This window comes from Phycodurus eques, chromosome 10 (assembly GCF_024500275.1).
Source record: "Phycodurus eques isolate BA_2022a chromosome 10, UOR_Pequ_1.1, whole genome shotgun sequence".
In the NCBI taxonomy this organism is placed as follows: domain Eukaryota; kingdom Metazoa; phylum Chordata; class Actinopteri; order Syngnathiformes; family Syngnathidae; genus Phycodurus; species Phycodurus eques.
The window spans coordinates 1,703,341-1,724,132 of record NC_084534.1 but is presented as its reverse complement, the minus strand read 5'-3'; the positions used below and the strand labels follow the sequence as shown (position 1 = coordinate 1,724,132).

The 20,792-nt window shown below is 41.7% G+C and overlaps 1 protein-coding gene across 6 annotated transcripts in view; it reads right to left on the bottom strand.

The window, feature by feature from the left end:
* The window catches only part of LOC133408831 (receptor-type tyrosine-protein phosphatase gamma-like), a 436,974-nt gene that overhangs the window by 348,667 nt on the left and 67,515 nt on the right, over positions 1–20,792 (bottom strand). For all 6 annotated transcript variants that reach the window (XR_009769331.1, XM_061688097.1, XM_061688098.1 and 3 more), the window contains exon 2: positions 17,416–17,532. Coding sequence is in view for 5 of the 6 variants with exons in the window: in XM_061688097.1 (XP_061544081.1) it covers positions 17,416–17,532 (117 nt within the window). In the remaining variant the exon portion in view is untranslated. The remainder of the gene's footprint in view (positions 1–17,415; positions 17,533–20,792) is intronic.

Here is a 20,792-nt window from a genome sequence, read left to right as displayed (position 1 = left end):
CAGGTGTCCATTCAGTTGCCCCCATTAAAATGCCACTCTACATACAGTGGGTACGGAAAGTATTCAGACCCCCTTAAATGTGTCACTCTTTGTTATATTGCAGTCAGTTTAAAATCATTTAAGTTCATTTTTGTCCACATTAATGTACACACAGCACCCCATATTGACAGAAAAAAACCAGAATTGTTGAAATTTTTGCAGATTTATTAAAAAAGAAAAACTGAAATATCACACAGCCATAAGTATTCAGACCCTTTGCTCAGTATTTAGGAGAAACACCCTTTTGAACTAATACAGCCAGGAGTCTTTTTTGGCAATGATGCAACAAGTTTTTCACACCTGGATTTGGGGATCATCTGCTATACCACCTTGCAGATCCTCTCCAGTTCTGTCAGGTTGGATGGAGAACATTGTTGGACAGCCATTTTCAGGTCTTTCCAGAGATGCTCAATTGGGTTGAAGTCAGGGCCATTCAAAAACAGTCACGGAGTTGTTCTGAAGGCACTCCTTCGGTATTTTAGCTGTGTGCTTCGGGTCATTGTCTTTTTAGAAGGTGTTCCTTCGGCCCAGTCTGAGGTTCTGAGCACTCTGGAGAAGATTTTTGTCCAGGATATCCCTGTACTTGGCCGCATTCACCTTTCCTTCAATTGCAACCAGTCTCCTTGTCCCTGCAGCTGAACCCCCCCTCGCCACCCCACAGCATGATGCTGCCACCACCATGTCACTTAGAATTAAGGCCAACAATTTCTATCTTTGTCTCATCAGACCAGAGAATCTTATTTCTCACGATCTTGGAGTCAGTCAAGTGTTATTTTAGCAAATGCCATGCGGGCTTTCATGTGTCTTGCAATGAGGAGAGGCTTCTGTCGGGCCACTGTGCCATAAAGCCCCGACTGGTGGAGGGCTGCAGTGATGGTTGACTTTCTAGAACTTTATCCCATCTCCCGACTGCATCTCTGGAACTCAGCCACAGTGATCTTTGGGTTCTTCCTTACCTCTCTCACCAAGGCTCTTCTCCCCCGATTGCTCAGTTTGGCCGGGCAGCCAGCTCTTGCAAGTGTTCTGGTCGCCCCAAACGTCTTCCATTTAAGGATTATGGCCAGGACGTTGAGGCCATTGTGGTCTTAGGAACCTTGAGTGCAGCAGAATTTCTTTATGTAACCATGGCCAGATCTGTGCCTTGACACAATTCTGTCTCTGAGCTCTTCAGGCAGTTCCTTCTATCTCATGATTCTCATTTGCTCTGACATGCACTGTGAGCTGTAAGGTCTTATATAGACAGGGGTGTGGCTTTCCTAATCAAGTCCAATGAGTGTCACAGCAAAGGGTCTGAATACTTACGGCTGTGTGATATTTCAGTTTTTCTTTTTTAATAAATCGGCAAAAAGTTCAACAATTCCGTTTTTCCTGTCAATATGGGGTGGGCTGTGTGTACATTAATGAGGGGGAAATTAACTTAAATGATTTTAACAAATGGCTGCAATATAACATCCATCCATCCATTTTCTGAGCCGCTTCTCCTCACTAGGGTCGCGGGCGTGCTGGAGCCTATCCCAGCTGTCATCGGGCAGGAGGCGGGGTACACTCTGAACTGGTTGCCAGCCAATCGCAGTGCAATATAACAAAGAGTGAAAAATTTAAGGGGGTCTGAAAACTTTCCGTACCCACTGTATGTGTGTGGGGCCCATTTGTGAAATCTCTGCCAATCCCAGGCTGTTGTGTCTGTGCATTATTCTTCCATACACTGCTGAAGCTCCTAATTGTTAAATGAATAACTGTTAAATTACCTGTCTTGTTTCATCAAAGTTCCAATCCATTGTTTTGTCATCCAATTCACCAAACACCAAACGAGAGTCAACAGTAACAGTAAAATAAGCCGTTCAAGAAGATTTGGCAAATATTTCATGGGCGCAATGAAAATGTGTCGTATAGTAGTAGAAGTACTAGTATATAAGCACTGGGGGAACTCCATACAGCAAGGCCGAACTCTGAAACTCAGTACTGTGGGAGAAAACAGTAAAATATGATGTTGTGGAGGTGCGGTAAATATTGAGATGCGGAAAAGAAAGCATGTTGGTCTCTTTCCTCTCCACATCAAACTAACTGGCAGTACAAAAACAACAGCCAGCCCAACACCACCACATTTCCATCTCTATCCTTCATCACCCACATCTGGTGCACATCCTTTAATCACTATCCCTCTGTCTGGCCAACCTGTATAGATCATTCTCTCCTTCTTTACTGTCCAACCTGGCATACACGTCCTCATATGCATCTTGTTTGGCCTTTGCCACCTCTACCTTCGCCAGAGTCTTCAGTCACACCCTAGTGGTGGTAAGCTACTTGTGTAGCCACAGCTGCCCCGTGCCTGCGTGGGTTTTCTCCGGGCACTCCGGTTTCCTCCCACATCCCCAAAACATGCGTGATAGGTTAATTGACAACTTTAAATTGCCCGTAGGTGTGCATGTGAGTGCGAATGGTTGTTTGTTTGTATGTGCCCTGCGATTGACTGGCAACCAGTTCAGGGTGTACCCCGCCTCCTGCCTGATGATAGCTGGGATCGGCTCCAGCACGCCGGGGACCCTAGTGAGGAGAAGCGGCTCAGAAAATGGATGGATGGATGGATGGATGGATGTTATGAAACTTTGGCTACAACCTTAGTTACTTTTTGTTTGTTTGCTTGTTTGTTTGTTTGTTTTACGCAGCACGGTGGACGACTGGTTAGAGCGTTAGCCTCACAGTTCTGAGGACCGGGGTTCAATCTCCGGCCCCGCCTGTGTGGAGTTTGCATGTTCTCCCCGTGCCTGCGTTGGTTTTCTCCGGGCACCCCGGTTTCCTCCCACATCCCAAAAACATGCATGAATTGGAGACTCTAAATTGCCCGTAGGTGTGAATGTGAGTGCGAATGGTTGTTTGTTTGTATGTGCCCTGCGATTGGCTGGCAACCAGTTCAGGGTGTACCCTGCCTCCTGCCCGTTGATAGCTGGGATAGGCTCCAGCACGCCCACGACCCTAGTGAGGAGAAGCGAAAATGGAAAATGGATGGATAGATGGATGGATGTTTGTTTTACAGCTTTTTATCTGGTCAACAGATGTGCCAGTAAGAAATAAAGATTCTGAGATACAAGGAAGTTACTTGTCGGCTAAGAGAAGGTCATTGATGGACACACGGATGTTGAAAAAAAGGCTAAACAGATGGGTTTGTCACAAATTGGATGAGTGCACAGCTATGAACTAGGATATCATTCCCAATTATCCTAGCGCTGAGTTAGCGGGGGCTTTATACTCCCGGTAGGGTCACCCATGTGTCAACAGGTTCTTGGTGAGAAGATCTTGGTGGTTCTTGGTCAGCCTTGTACATTGTGTCAACCAATCAGTTCCCTCCAGCCACTTGTGTCTTGTCCAGGTGTGTCTTGTTGTCTTGCCAATTTATATTTATTGTTTTTTTTTATTTTGGTTTTGTTCAGTCTGTGTCAGTTCATTATTGTCTTACGTCATGTAGCATTTGTCACATTGTGTTTCCTGTTGTAGTGAGGAATTTGTTTCCTTGTGTTTCTTTGTTACTTTGAATCTTGAATTTCAACTAGTATTTCAACTTTTCTATGGATCTTGTTTGCCTTTTTTTTTTTTTTGCTAAACACTTTTGGGATATTACACCTGCTCCCCTGTCTTCCTTATCTTGCTTCCCCGCATTTGGGTCTCCACCAAACACCACAAAATTCTGTGACACAGCCAGCAATAGCACCTAAACAATGTCGGTCCCCCTTCTCGTGAGCTCTAATGGGAGGGACTAAAGATGTCATGTGCAGTGTGACTTGGGTGGTAGCCAAAGGAGGTGGGAACCTTGGCCCGATCCCTAGCTTCAGAAGCTAGCTCTAGGGATGTGGACTCTCATCTCACGAGAAAGGAAGGAGCCTGAGGTGATGTGTGAGGTTCAGAGGTTTCCGGCTAGATAAAGTTGGACTCATTATGACAAATGGCTTGGGCTCCAGAACAAGTCTATTTGAGATGGGTTATTCGCTATTGCCCACAGTGAGAGGTGCCAAGCCGGTGTGGGTATACTTACACACATGAATTTGCCCCAGAGAAACTTTCCTTAATGTGCTTTTATGTATACAAATGGGAAACAAATGATGAAACATGTCTAAGATTGATATCAGAGATTAAAACAAGAGAAACAACAACAAAAATGCCCGGAGAAAACTAAAACTCAGATCCTTATTTGATAATAAAGCGTATGCATACATAATTTGTAGCACCGTGGAGAATAGATTAAATCCAACAATAATATTGTTGTCATATACTTTTATGCTCATTTTGTTTTTGTTCCTTTCTCCCTTTCTCATTGGCTGTCCCCTCACAAATCTCATTCTCATTGCATTTCCAATAAATATCCGCCCCAATACAAACTGTAGCTATATTAAACTCTACTTTTGCACAGCAGAACTGTTCTAGCATGTTTACTCATACAGATCCGGCATATTGCAGGAAGAAGCAGCCAAATGTGACAGGTTAAAAGAAAGTATCTTATTCTGTCGATAAAACTGGATTTTGAACTGTGTAATCAGAAGCTCACTGCAGGATATGCATGTTGAAGGTTTAGCACAGATCTACATTTCAAAGTAGTGGTCAGCTATATAATTCCTGTCGTAGGCTAACCTTCATACGTGGGGTAAGTTATATACACTGTATTGACAAAAGTATTGGCTCACCTCACTTGACTCATATATGAATTTAAGTTACATCCCATTCCTAATCGATAGGGTTCAATATGACGTCAGCCCACCCTTTGCAGCTATAACAGCTTCAACTCTTCTGGGAAGGCTGTCCTCAATGTTGAGGAGTGTGTTTATGGGAATTTTTGACCATTCTTCCAGAAGGACATTTGTGAGGTCACACACTGGTGTTGGACGAGAAGGCCTGGCTCTCAGTCTATGCTTTAATTCATCCCAAAGGTGTTCTATCGGGTCAAGTTCAGGACTCAGTGCAGGCCAGTTAAATTCATCTACACCAGACTCAGGCATCCATGTCTTTATGGACCTTGCTTTTGTATACTGGTGCACAGTCATGTTGGAAGAGGAAGGGGCCAGCTCCAAACTGTTCCCACACATTTGGGAGCATGAACTTGCCCAAAATCTTTTGGTATAAAAAAGCATAATAAAGCATACAGAGTTAATTTCACTGGAACTAAGGGGGCAAGCCCAGCTCCTGAAAAATAACCCCACACCATAATCCCCAATACATCAAACTTTACACTTGGCACAATGCAGTCAGACCGGTACTGTTCCGTCACTCCAGAGAACGCGTCTCCACTGCTCGAGAGTCCGGTGGCATCGTACTTTACACCACTGTATCTGACACTTTGTATTGCCCTTGGTGATGTATGGCTAGGATGCTGCTGCTCAGGCATTGAATACCCATTCCATGAAGCTCTCTGTGCTAAATTTCTTGAGCTGTTCTTGAGCTAATCAGAATGCCACTTGAAGTTTGGAGGTCTGGAGTGATTGACCTGGCAGAAAGTTGGCGACCTCTGCGCAATGCGCCACAGTCTCCGTTGACCCCACTCCGTCAGTTTATGTGGCCAACCACTTCGGGAATGAGTTGGTGTTATTCCCAAACGCTTCCACGTTCTTATAATACAGCTGACAGTCGACTGTGGAATTTAGGACTGAGGAAATTTCATGACTGGACTGTCACAGTTCCATGCTAGAATTCACTGAGCTCCTGACAGTGACCCATTCTTTCACAAATGTTTGTAAAAACAGTCTGCATGCCTAGGTGCTTGATTTTATACACCTGTAGCCATGGAAGTGATTGGAACACTTGATGAAAATTATTTTGATGAATACCTTTTGCAATATAGTGTATGTGCAAGTCACAAGTAAATCAAATTATAGCCTTCAAGTTTCAACCAAGTACTGTATAAACACATTGTTTATACTTTTTTTCCATTGGAAGATGTGTGCACAGTGGTTAGCACATCTGCCTCACAGTTCTGATATAGGTGTTCGAATCTGGGCTGCGGCCTTCCTGTATGGAGTTTGCATGTTCTCCCTGCACATGCATGGATTTTTGCCAGGTACTGTGGTTTCCGCCCACATTCAAAACACATGCATGTTAGGTAATTGAAGACTTTAAATTGTCCTTGAGGTGTGAATGTCTGAGCTGTACAAATGTTACAGAATGTCTTTATTTTGTTACGGAGACGTTGACTCGTTATGGCTGTAATACTGATTATTCCAGATATTGGGAAAAAAAATACAGCGTCTGACACTACTGGGGTGAGGTTCACCTCTTTGTGAACAAGTGCGTGAGAAAATAATCGAATAGTTTAAGGACAATGTTCCTCAACGCACTATTGCAAGGAATTTAGGGATTTCATCATCTACGGTCCATAATATCATCAAAAGGTTCAGAAAATCTGGAGAACAGTGAATGCCCGTGGCCTTCGATCCCTCAGGCGGCACTGCATCAAAAACCGACATCAATGTGTAAAGGATATCACCACATGGGCTCAAGAACACTTCAGAAAACCTTGTTTGTGTGCGTCGTTTATATCCCACCAGCAGGAAAACGAGCAAAGCACCAAATGTAATTGCAGACTGTGTCCATTGTCGCATAGCAATTAAGCACCCCAATGATGATACTCAGGGATTTCAATCACTGCTGTTATATATATATAGTATACTATACTAGTTTGATCAATATATGTAGCATGAGAAACAACAACATACTGGGCAAATGCAATGGAAATATTAAGGATACCTATATTGATAAAGCTACACCCCGACTTAAAAATTCGTATCATCATGTAATCTAACTGCGTCCCACGTCGGTCAGTTTTTAAATCTATACAGCCAGACATTCAGACTTTAAAGGTATGGTAAAATGGTAAGTTGGAGGAGTTGAAGGGATGTTTTTGGTACAGACTGAGAACTTTTTCTCAAGGATGCAGATATATGCAATGGCAGGGAATCTATTACTGACTGCATACATTTTTGCATTGAGGCTGCCATATACCTGAAAACCTTGAAACGGTATCCCAATGATAGCATTTATTTCCCCATGATATCAAGGATTGTATTTGATGAACAAAGATAGCATTCAAGCTGGGGAACTCATCAGCGAACTGACCTGGAGGAATGCAAAACAAACTATGGTACTTGACCAGGCATATGACTTACATGGACATCAGAAGGAAGCCTCTGTTTCCCAATAATGCAACTGCCAGGCCAAACAAACAATTTTTTTGTATACGCATTATAATGTTGATAACGGTGGAGAATGTGATCATGTATTAGAGAATATGATGTGTGATTTTTATATGGACCAAAATCAAAATTGATGTAGAAACAGTAACTCAAGTTTATAAAACTACTGGCAATAGGCCCAGACAGACTGCTGGCTTTTATTTTGAAATGAATTGCAGAGGAACTGTATCCAGCTCTCCAGAGTCACTTATACAGTCCCACGAACAAAATCCATAATGGCCATCGCGAAAAAAGGATAGTCCCGAGGAGGACAACGATTATCGGTCAGCAGCCATAACTTCAAATGTTTTCAAATCACGCAAAAAGATCATGACATGGAAGCTTCGTACTGTTGTGAAATCAGCAAGCGATGCCTTCGCGACTAAAATGCATCTTACCCCAAACCCGACTTGATATGCTGACTTCTTTGTTGAATTTAACTCTGCTTTTAATCTTATTCAGCCATAAATTCTTCTTAACAAATTAGTCCAGTTAATGTTAACCCTTTTTTAGTCAGGTGGTACAACTCCTATTTTTCCAATTGGCCACAGAAGGTTAAGTTTACCTCCCGCTGTGTCTGATGTGGCTGTAAGCAGCACTGACGCCAACCAGGGATGTTTCAGTTCACCTTTTTTTTTGTTCACGCTGTATCCCAACGATTGCTTTAGTGCTCAAGCAAAACAACACAAAGCGCCGTAATAGAACATTTTTCAATACGGGCGCACATGCCGCAGTGGCAGGTACCCACCTCGTGTGCCGCCAACCTCTGTGGCATGGCGCTGCGCCGTTGCATCGCGACAGCACATACACCAAAAATGGGTTGGTCAACAGCGCACTACACTGCGCTAAGTTTAGGGTGAAAGGGCCTTGAAGTTGAAAAAAAAAAAAAAAAAAAACCCTGACTTTCCTTTTCATCTGGAATATTTACACGAGATGGATTCTGTCCTATCATTCCTCAGAAGACACATTGATACTCAAGGACTTCTTGAAAGGTGTAGCAATTTTATGGCCGTGAGGGCAACAAATCGATACATTTACCCACAGAGTGAATAGGTTTGATCCGGCATTAGACACGCAGCTACTGACACAATTACGGAGAGTAGTCGTATAATGCATCACCCCCATATAGCTCGCACGGATCTCTCAATTGCTTGCTGGCATTCCTTTAATCAAGATGCGCACACACAAATACAGTGACACACATGCACAAGTGCAGGACTTTTATGTGATGACAGCCAAAGTGTGAAAGACACAAAGCTGATTAAAGCAACTGTCTTTGTCCTCCATGTCCTTGGATGGTGAAGTTCATCATCAGATTGGAGTGTTGTTTCTTTATTCCATAACAATTTTTCTTTTTCTTGTGTGTGTTTACACACCCAAACACACACACACACTATATTGCCAAAAGTATTCGCTCACCTGCCTTAACTCAGATATGAATTTAAGCGGCATCCCATTTTTAATGCATTGGGTTAATATGACATTGGTCTACCCGCTACATTTATAACAGCTTAAACTCTTCTTTCCTCAAGGTTTAGGATTGTGTTTATGGAAATTTATGACCGTTTCCCCAGAAGCGCATTTGTGAGGTTGCACAAGGTCTGTTGGTCTGTTGCTGGACGATGAATCAGAGCACTCTCCGCTCTGATTCATCAAAAAGTGTTCTATGGGGTTGAAGTGGGATTGTGCAGGCCAGTCAAGTTCATCCAAGTTATGTTTACATTCTAACTGCCCAGGCAAGTCCACTTTCTGGGAGCGTTATAGACGTAAACCATGAGGGATCACCAGTGGTCGCAGCTTCAAAGAGAAAACATACAATCCCGTTTCCTACTACTGTGGACCGGGTGGGAGGATGACATAAAAAAGTGGGCAGATATCACGTAAAACGTATGTCGCGGTTGTAGCTTGCTACTTTCTCAACTGTCACGTCAGATGGCTCGGAAGCGCATTTTATAAATAATTAGATAAATGCCGCCATGATCATATATATATATATATCTATATATATATATAGATATATATCTATCTATCTATATATATGTATATATATAAAATATGATGAATATGTGTGTGCGTATTTGTACTTACATACAATTGTATTATATATACAGTCAGTTAAAGAAAAATATTAGACCACCTTTGTTTATTCAAATTCTTGTCCGTTTTAATGCCTGGTACCACTAAATGCATTTTACCCGAAGAATAAATGACCTTAATTGTATTAATAAATAGGATTTTAGGTATAAGCGGCACGGTGAATTACTGGTTAGCACATCTGCCTCACAGTTCTGAGGACCGGGGGGCACTCATGCTAAGTCATCCCATGCTATTGATGCTATCGACATCCTTTGGGTAACACTGAATATCGTGTGGATCAAATACCGAGTTTCCCGAACAGCACAGGAGAATCCATTGCATATAACACTGACTTTGATCACAGAGCCTCGGGAGCTGCGAACTCTGAAGTTTGAAGTTACGCCCCCGTGGCTAACCCTCACACATGCTCGCACGTCTGCAGGAGGCAGGAGCTCGTCGGCAGTTTGAGGCCATTTCATTCAGGCCACACAGTCGCGCACACACACAGAACCCTAATCCCTCACTGCACACTTAAAGGCATTGTCTAACTAGTCGGGAGACAGTAAGTCATTGGCTTTTTTTCTTTTTTTTTTTTAAGTGATTGGCTGATTGTCGGCTTTTTGTGTACAAGAATCATAAATTAACATAATCAGACTTTGTCTGTACTTCATTAAGTCGAAAGAATTTGGTCAACAACTGCCATTGATTGTAAAGCTGCATCACTCTTAATATGCTGGCAGCGAGCTGGTGTGAGACTTCTGGTGGTGGTCTATGCATTTCACAAGTGATGGCTGATGAATAGGTGCAATCCTCTATCTCTGGGTCTGACCACTGTGTTTGGGCATCACAGGGTGACATTGGTGCTGCGCAGTTCCTCACCCTGTTCAATCATCTTGCTCATCTAAATGTAGAAATACAGTATACAGTGTTCCCTCGTTTTTCGCGGTTAATGGGGACCAGAACCCCCCGCGAAGTAGGATTTGCTTCCCGCCCCCTCAGGAATTTTTGTGGATGTGTAAGTGGCTACCAGAATCTTTAAAATATGTAAACAGTATTTATACTTTACATATTTGAGACAAATAGTACAACAGTGCACATATTTATTTAAATATGTAATTATAAAACCGTATACAGTAATTAACATTTATTATACAGTAATTAACATTTATCATCATTGCCTTCTGAGAGGGGCTCAGTGTACTCACTGTCTTTTCCCTGCAATCAGCTATCCACAATGCAAATGCCGCTTCCATTTTCACAATTCTCTTATTACGCGGAGTTACCACACGTTTCGCTTCCTTATTGAAGGTTATTGAAGCAGTTTTGCGGATGTTTGCTTCACCACCTGGAGGTGAGTTGACTCCGATGAAGATGCTTTTTGTAGATGATGTGGTTATGATGGCTTAATCAAGCCGTGATCTCCAACTCTCGCTGGAACGGTTCGCAGCAGAGTGTGAAGCAGCTGGGATAAAAATCCACACCTCCAAATCTGAGGCCATGGTCCTCAGTCGGAAAAGGGTCAGGGAGGAGATCCTGCCCCAAGTTGAGGAGTTCAAGTGTCTTGGGGACTTGTTCACCAGTAAGGGAAGAAGGAAGGTCCGCATCACTGCAGCATATGCAGTGATGCGGACTGTACCGGTCTGTCGTTGTGAAGAAGGAGCTGAGCCGAAAAGCAAAGCTCTCGATTACTGGTCTATCTACGTTCCTACACTCACCTAAATTAGAAGATCGTGGATACAAGCGGCCGCAATTTCCTCTATCTGGGCTTTCCCTTAGAGATAGAGTGAGAAGCTCGGTCATCCGGGAGGGGCTCAAGGTCGAGCCCACCGGAATGAGGCCCCGGGGACGACCCAGGACACGCTGGGGAGACTACGTCTCCCGGCTGGCCTGGGAACGCCTCAGAGCTGGACGATGTGGCTGGGGAGAGTGAAGTCTGTGCTTTCCTGCTTAAGATGCTACCCCCACGACCCGACCTTGGATAAGCGGCGGAAAATGGATGGATGGATGGATGGAAGAATGGATGGATGGACAGCTTGATGGATATTGTCCTCACTGTCCTCAGTCGACAGATTGCTATTCAAGGACTTCTTTGAATGGTGTGGTGATATTATGGCCATCAGGGCAACAGATTGATGCATTTACCCACTTGCGGTTGAACCGATTAGTTGACTAGTCGACAAGTCGACCTTACTACCTTACTCATCTTGAAATCGATGTTTTGGCACGACAACTATTGTTGACTCTAATTTTGAGCATAATAAAGAGAAAAGGTTGGTGTTTCTTTAATCGATTCCTCTCTTTTTTAATGTGATATCAAATAATTTCAATGCTCTGATACCTGAATAAAAATAGAAGAAAATAAAAAAATAGAAAGTGGTGGAAAAGATTTCCCTCAATAGTAAAATACGGCATGATACACAGTGGATTATAAAAAGTCTACACCCACCTGTTCAAATGCAAAACCATTAATGTGACCTATAACCTGTACAACTCAATAAGTTTTTTTCTAATCGTTTCCAGAGGGAAAGCAAAAATAAACAACTGAAATAATGTGGTTGCAGAAGTTTGCACAACCTCGTATAACTGGGAGGAGGTGAGAAGCAATGTATTGGCCATCATTATCCAACTCAAGGCGGCACGGTGGGCGACTGGTTAGAGCGTCAGCCTCACAGTTCTGAGGACCCGGGTTCAATCCCTGGCCCCGCTTGTGTGGAGTTTGCATGTTCTCCCCGTGCCTGCGTGGGTTTTCTCCGGGCACTCCGGTTTCCTCCCACATCCCAAAAACATGCATAAATTGGAGACTCTAAATTGCCCGTAGGCATGACTGTGAGTGCGAATGGTTGTTTGTTCGTATGTGCCCTGCGATTGGCTGGCAACCAGTTCAGGGTGTACCCCGCCTCCTGCCCGATGACAGCTGGGATAGGCTCCAGTACGCCTGCGACCCTAGTGAGGAGAAGCGGCTCAGAAAATGGATGGATGGATGGATATCCAACTCAAAGTCCACTTTAGACCCCTCTTAACAATATAGTCAGCTACTTATAATCCTGTGAAGAGGGGAAGATTATACAGTTTTATGAAATTGTTTCAGTGATATATTATACAGCACATTATCTATTGCATCGCTTGAAGAGGATGACGCCAATAGAACTCATCTGAGGTTCAACGTTAGGGTAATAAAGTGATCTTCATTCTTAATTTCATTTTGACTTATCGAATTAAAAAGTCACTTGAGGCATTTCATTTTGTCTGAATTTAATTTGACCCCAATTGGATGTTTAAAGCCTCAAAACAGCATCGCCTTCTTGCTTCAAATTTTAATGCAAATTACTACTTTAATTCGGTCGGACAGCTGAATTACAGTAAAAAACAGCACTCTTTTTGTTTTGGTGTTTAGCCTTTTTCCACCAACTAGGCCGTTTCGGTTAATCAAAAACGATAATGAGTGACCAATGGAGTATTGAATGAGGGCTATTACTGCTTGACTTAATGCAGCTATATTTCAGAAGTAAGTTAGATTTTTTTTTTTCAGATTTTCCTTCATAATGTTTGACTTATTGCTATATTGCTCTGGGCATCCAGGAAATACACACAGTTCTACGGCTGTCGTTTGATTTTTTTTACACTTAATCGTGGTGCCACCTAAAACAACAATGCCAAAGACACGCTTGTGGAGAAAACAGCATCCCAAGCATCCCATTGTTGCAGTAGTACTGCCCATGAACGAACAGACGCGAGGAGAGGACATATTTCCGTCGTTCAAAAACTTTATCGAGAAAACCCAGCTCCCGGTGTACAAATTGGTGTCTATAACCACGGAGCACCCGCAATGGTTGGCCGTGTGAATGGATTTATTGCCAAGTGCAGGCAGGATGATGCTTTCCCAGACTAGTAGTACAAGCTGCGGCATTTTACTTACTGTTGTTCCGCCTGTGTTTTTATAAATACTTCTGTTGATTGATTTTATACTTCGACTTCTTAACTTATATAGTTAAGATTCTGTTTATCCTGTCTTCTAGGTAAGATTCAATTCTTCTCTTGTTTTCTTTAGTGGCGTATTTCCTCTGCCATGGCTTCAGCCGTCTCTTTTAATTGGTTTTCTGCTGTAACCTTATTTGTCACATTGACCTTTTGTCGGCGTAGTTTTTGATTAGTCATCTGTGTTTAGTTTCTCACATTCATGCACACAATGTTTAATAAATTTGAAATATAAATTGTGTTGCCTGATAGAGATTTGTACGCCTGGTTTTTGTCTGTCTGTTCTGTCGTTCATTCTGGCGGTGTGTCACCATCCCCAGATAACGCTTGATTTGTCAGCACTGTACCGGGTTTTAATCTGCCATCCTGATCAGGCAGAGGGCAGAACAGTCATGGACCACTGAAGATTGGAGTATTTCAGACCGCTGGAGGACACAATTACAAAAAGCTAATTCTAACAGATGGAAGTTTAGACAACTGGAGAAGTCTTCAGAAAAGTGTATTGTTTGTAAGGGTGGGAGAAATAATCAGTTCTTTGATGTATCACAATGCATATGTCAATGGTTGTGAATCAGTGGAACACGGAACAGAGCTATAGTGTGAGTGAGCACAAGGGCTGTGCCATATCAAACTAGCATTTATTTTCTTTTTTTTCAAGATCCAAAATGTAAACGCTATGTTGATCATTTTGCAAACGCATCTGCAGTCCTTACCGGCACACACAACAGTCAAGCCGCAGCGTGTCCGAGAGAATAACTTTCACTTATATTGACTTTGGGCAAATAAAAACGTCTGCGATTGAACTTAGTGTGCAGCCAGTGGTGCATGGAGATCCTCTCGCTTGCCCAATGAAAGCATGTTTGTCAACCACATTATCTGATGCAAGCAGTTCAACGAGAAAACATGACAACTCTCATCTCAAATTTGTTCTGTCTGTGGCTGTCCACGAGGAAGGTGACCACCTCACTAAGTGAATTCAAATCAGATCGCACAAGACTGAAATTCTTGATCACTTTGTTATTGACGTGAGTGATGTGTGAATTCATTTGCATGTGATAAGACCGTGATCGAGCCAGATGCAAATACAGTACAAAATAAATATTTAGCACTAAAAACTCTGACTGACACTCCTGATGAATTTTGAAAATAATTGTAATACACACAATTGAAACACGACTGATGGAGTTTTGTTATGATGAGAGACACTTTTTGGCAAATAATACAATGTTCTAATTTATGCATCTACTTATATATTTATTTTTAAATAGTGGAAGTGAATGCATCTCGAATTAAATGAATCCATATTTCAATGTGAATCATTGAAATATGGGTAATTACAAATATTATTTTCAAAGTTGTAAGTCGTGACAATAACATTAACATTGACCAAAAATATCGATTTAAGATACATCGATTTAAAATACATTAAGAAAAAGTCACTTTGAAGGCCATTTTGCCGCCCTCTGAATCGTAATCGAATCAATTCATGAATTACTGAGAGATTGTATGTGTTATAGAGGCTGACGTTTTTTTGAAAATATATCAGTCGGTGCTCTGGTCCTACTACTTGAATAACACTATACATATACAGTACATGTGTTTATTAACTGGAGTTTATATACTGTACATTCCATTTTATTTAGGTTTTGATATCCAGCATGAAGTCTTTAAAGAGAATTACAAAGCAATCAACCTTTAATCTCTGCTCTTGAAAACCAACCAGTTTTTTCAGGCAGCTGCTTCTTTATTATTGTTTCCTCTTGGTTGGATCCTTCCCACAATTACTTCAACATGTTACATAAGAACAGGAATCAAGGTGCAGGACGGACAGAAGGAACAACGTAGACTCTTAAATACTGTATAACTGTCACCCACAATGTATAACCCACACTCTGAGCTTCTTCCAAACACGAGGGGAAACCAATTAAGGTTAGGAGAGCAGGTAGTAATAATGAAATAAATAATGGTGACAGATAAACACTGTCCCTCTGAAAAACAAGAGGGCTTTCAAGGCACAGCAGCCATGGCTCTTTTGTCTTTTGGAGCAACTAAAAAATGAAAAAGGGGGTCTCAGAAACCTCTAGGCCAGAGGATGCAGCTGAGGAAATGAGGAGAGCAGGTGAGAGTGGCAGAAAAAAAAGCCAGAGGAGGAAAGTACAAAGCCAGCATTGAATTGACAGTAGCAAATACATTCTTTTCCTTTACATGCTAAAAAAAACTCCTGATTTTAATCACTCCTACCTTCCGCTCTGTGAAATTTATAATAAATGGTACACATGCTCTATTTCTAGGTATTTATAAAGTGCTTTTTCTGAAACCAGGGTTTTGAAGAGCTTTTATAACGTTGTCTAAACCCCCTTTGCGCCAATATTAATGGTGTATGCTGCCATTGAGCGAAGGTAACCAGATCATTCACAATCAACAGGTGCATCAGAATCATGCTCAAGGTTATATCTCAGGAGTGTTTGTGGAGGAACCAGCGATTGAATCGACCATCTTGTAATGTCACAACAGCCACTGTACACTGTACAGTGTTGCACTAGGCCTTTTATTTTGAAGGCTAACATGGCTGGCAGATTCCCAATCTTTTGGCCAATCATCAAAAACAAATTGTTGTGATTACCCTGTGTAATATTCCAGTATATAATAAAGCATGTACACTACCCTCAAAAGTATTGGAACAGTTAACCCCATTCCTTCTTTTTTTTAATTGAAGACTGAAAACATTTGGGATTGACGTCAAAAAATGAATTCAAGACATGAAATCTACATTACAAATTTTATCGCTAGATATTTACATCTGAATTGTAGTAATATTTAGAATTTTGTGTTTGTATTTCCACTGTGGGTTAAGCATACGAATGCTCACATGCACTTGCACACATTTCCACTAAAGACAAGGTGACGATCGAATATTGTACGCAAATTAAATAAATTATACAGTAAATAATACTCCACATCTACACATCAGTTACCACTACAATATTGGCAAATTATTGTCGTAATTGCAGTCCAGACCTGTCTCCCATTGAAAATGTGTGGCGCATTATGAAGTGTAAAATATGACAAGGGAGACCCCAGACTGTTGAACAGCTGAAGCTGTACATCAAGCAAGAATGGGAAAGAATTCCACCTACAAATCTTCAACAATTAGTGTCCTCAGTTCCCAAACGTTTATTGAATGTTGTTAAAAGAAAAGGTAATGTAACACAATGGTAAACATGACCCTGTCTCAGCTTTTTTGGAATGTGTTGCAGCCATCAAATTCTAAGTTAATGATTATTTGCTAAAAACAATCAAATGTATCAGTTTGTACATTAAATATCTTGTCTTTGTAGTGTATTCAATTAAATATAGGTCGAACATGATTTGCAAACCATTATATTCTGTTTTTATTTATGTTTAACACAACGTCCCTACTTGACTGGAATTGGGGTTGCATAAGCTCGATGTTTGATGTGGGCCTGTGTTCAAATTAAATTTGGAAATTTTAATATTAGAATAGAAAATGGACAAACTAGTTCAATGTGCACCATTCGTAACATGGAAGCGTCATACAGTATGTGTGGACCGCCATAAACCGAGGATCCCCTGTATATGGAGTTATCATCTTTTCAGGTATAACAGCACTGATCTGGGAACACTTTGGACTGTGTTTGGAAATAGTTGTCCATTAATCCAGAAAATCCTTTTTGAGGTCATACACCAATGTTGAACAAGACACACAATTACACACAATTAGCCTCATATTTTTTTGTAGTTCAACTGAAAGGTGTTTAATGGGGTCAGGGCTTGGTACGGACCCATCCAGTTTATCCATAACTTACTGTTCCTTCAGTACTGGAAATGTTCAAAATGTTTTGGTATTCTAAATAATTAAGATAATGATTATGTTGTCAATAGATGTATCCCAAGATTTGTCCACCAATATGTATGTAAAAATAACCACAATGTGTAAAGGGGCTTGTTTTCCTCCCCTTCGAAAAACTAATTTAAATGTTGCCAAGACCAATCATTTTCCCAAGCAACAGCAACCAGCATTTGCCCTATGGTGAGACTAGGACAGCCAGCATCCATGCCACTCACATACTGTACATACATAGAGAACATGTACCTGAGTAGGCCCAGTAGGTCTCTTCGGTAGCAGCTCTCCGCAGTCGTGTCTCACCAGCCATGGCTGTACGAAGGCCTTGGACAGGGGCACAGGACTCACCTTGGTTTCCTGTGAGCACTGCAGGACAGAAGAACAACAGGGACACGAAGGTTAGCACAAAGAGAAGCAGAGCATCAGATACACTCTGCAGCCCTGGCTGGATACCCACTGGAACGGATAATGTCCAACTGTGTCCTTAGCTGAATTATCACTCATAAGCACATTCAGAGTGTAGAAAATAAAATCAACATCAAAGAAAAACTATCCTGTGGAACTGAACTGAAGTAAGGAAACATATTGTTAAGCACCATACAAATAAAGATCATTAACAAAGCAAAGCAAGGCATTTTTATTTATATAGCGCATTTCATACACACGGTAACTCAATGTGCTTTACATGATTAAAAGCATTTAAAAACAAAGAAAAAACTGCTTATAAACATTTTAAAGAGAAAAATAAAAGTACAATTAAAACAGTGAACAGTTTAAGAACTATAATTTAAAAGTGGAAATGCTCTAAAAACCATGAGAAATAAGAGTTTTTAACCTGGACTTAAATACATTCACACTGTATCACTTCTGTTGGCAACTTATTCCATTTGTGTGCAGCATAATAGCTAAATGCTGCTGAACCATGTTTGTTTTGGACTCGGTGCTCCACTATTTGACCTGAGTCTGCCGATCTCAGAGCCCTACTGGCTTTATATCCCATTAGCATTTCTTTAATGGACAACCCCAATTCCAATGAAGTTGGGACGTTGTGTTAAACATAAATAAAAACAGAATACAACGATTTGCAAATCAGTTCGACCTATGTATAATTGACTACACTACAAAGACAAGATATTTAATGTTCACACTGATAAACCTGATTGTTTTTGGTAAATAATCATTAACTTAGAATTGTATTGCTGCAACACCGTTCCAAAAAAGCTGGGACAGGGTCATGTTTACCACTGTGTTACATCACCTTTTTTTTTAACAACATTCAATAAACGTTTGGGAAATGAGGAGACTAATTGTTGAAGCTTTGTAGGTGGAATTCTTTCCCATTCTTGCTTGATGTACAGCTTCAACTGTTCAACAGTCCGGGGTCTCCGTTGTCGTATTTTACGCTTCATAATTTCAATGGGAGACAGGTCTGGACTGCAGGCAGGCCAGTTTAGTACCCGCACTCTTTTACTATGAACCCACGTTGTTGTAACACATGCAGAATGTGGTTTTGCATTGTCTTGCTGTAATAAGCAGGGGCGTCCATTAAAAAGACGTTGCTTGGATGGCAGCATATGTTTCTCCAAAACCTGTATGTACCTTTCAGAATTAATGGTGCCTTCACAGATGCATAAGTTACCCATGCCATTGGCACTAACACAGCCCCATACCATCACAGATGCTGGCTTTTGAACTTTGCGTCCATAACAGTCTGAATGGTTCTTTTCCTCTTTGGTCTGGGGGACACGACGTCCTGCAATTTTCCAAAACAATTTGAAATGTGGACTCGTCGGACCACAGAACACTTTTCCACTTTGAAGCAGTCCATCTTAGATGAGTTCGGGCCCAGAGAAGCCGGCGCCGTTTCTGGGTGTTGTTGATAAATGGCTTTTGCTTGGCATAGTAGAGTTTCAAGTTGCACTTACGGATGTAGCGCCGAACTGTATTTACTGACATTCGTTTTCTGAAGTGTTCCTGACCGCATGTGGTGATATCCTTTACACATTGATGTCGGTTTTATATGCAGTGCCGCCTGAGGGATCGAAGGTCACGGGCATTCAATGTTGGTTTTCGGCCTTGCCGCTTACATGCAGTGATTTCTCCAGATTCTCTGAACCTTTTGATGATATGATGGACCGTAGATGATGAAATCCTTAACTTCCTTGCAATTGTACGTTGAGGAACATTGTCCTTAAACAGTGTGTATTTGAGAATTATCTGCACCATTTGCACAATCCACACTGTAGCAGATCATTGCACTATTAGTCACTTTAAATTGCTGTAAATTGCTTGAGGACTCCCCATCAATTGCATAATTGCCATTATATCAGTATCACCACACTAGTGGTACACTTTCAATGCTCAATGCCAGTGGTACACTTTCAATGCTCAATGAATCTCCACACTTGTGTTTTTATGTCCTAAATGTACTGTATAGTTCATCATAGTGGCTGTTTGCTGTAAACCTAAAGTGTCTCCAACTTCTTCTTTTCCTTTGGAATTGTCATATTAGGGGTAGCCACAGCTTGTCATCTTTTTCCATGTACACCTATCTTCTAGGCATGAAGCCATACTGTTGCTCGCAAATACTCACTTCGGTCCTGAGTTTAGCCTCCACTACTCTTTCCCATAACTTCATTGTGTGGCTCATCAACTTTAGTTCCCACAGCTTTGCGTATGACCCTGTTCTTAGAAATGGACACCAAAGCACCATCCCCAATTCCTCAGGCATCTTCCCACCTACTAGAATTCTGTTGAACAAGCTGGTCAAAAACTCCATAGCCACCTCTCCTAGATGCTTCCATACCTCCACAGGTATGTCATCAGAACCAACTGCCTTTCCATTTTTCATCCTCTTTAGTGCCTTTTTAACTTCCATCATATTAATCATTGCGACTTCCTGGTCCACCAACACTAGCCTCTTCTACTCTTCCTCTCAAAGTATTCTTTCCATCTATCTAGCACACAATTGGCACCAATCAACACATTTCCATCTGCATCCTCCTTCATCACCCTAACCTGCCACACATCCTTCCCATCAATAGCCCTCTGTCTGGCCAACCTGTATAGATCTTTTTCCCTTTCTTTAGTGTCCAACCTGGCATACATGTGATCATATGCCTCTTGCTTGGCCTTTGCCACCTCTATCTTAGCCCTACATCACATCTCCATGTATTCGTTTCGCCTCTCCTCAGTCCTCTCAGTGTCCCACTTATTCTGAGCTAACCTCTTTCCTTGTATGATTTCCTGTACTTTGAGGTCTCCTTCTCCCCTTTCTTACCATACGATATACCAAGTACTTTCATGCATGTCTCACATCACCTTGCTATAGTGGTCCAGTCTTCTAAAAGCTCCTCCTGTCCACCAAGAGCCTGTCTCACACCTTCTTGAAAGCCGCACAACACTCTTCCTTTCTCAGCTTCCGGTTCTCTGCTCTGCCTTTGTCTTCTTAATCTTCCTCCCCACTATCCAGAGTCATTTTACACACCATCCTGTCCTGTATAGTCACACTCTCCCCTACCACTACCTTACACTCAGTAACCTCCTTCAGATTACATCATCTGCACAATATGTAATCCACCTGCGTGCATCTCCCTCTGCTCTTGTAGGTCACCCTATGTTCCTGC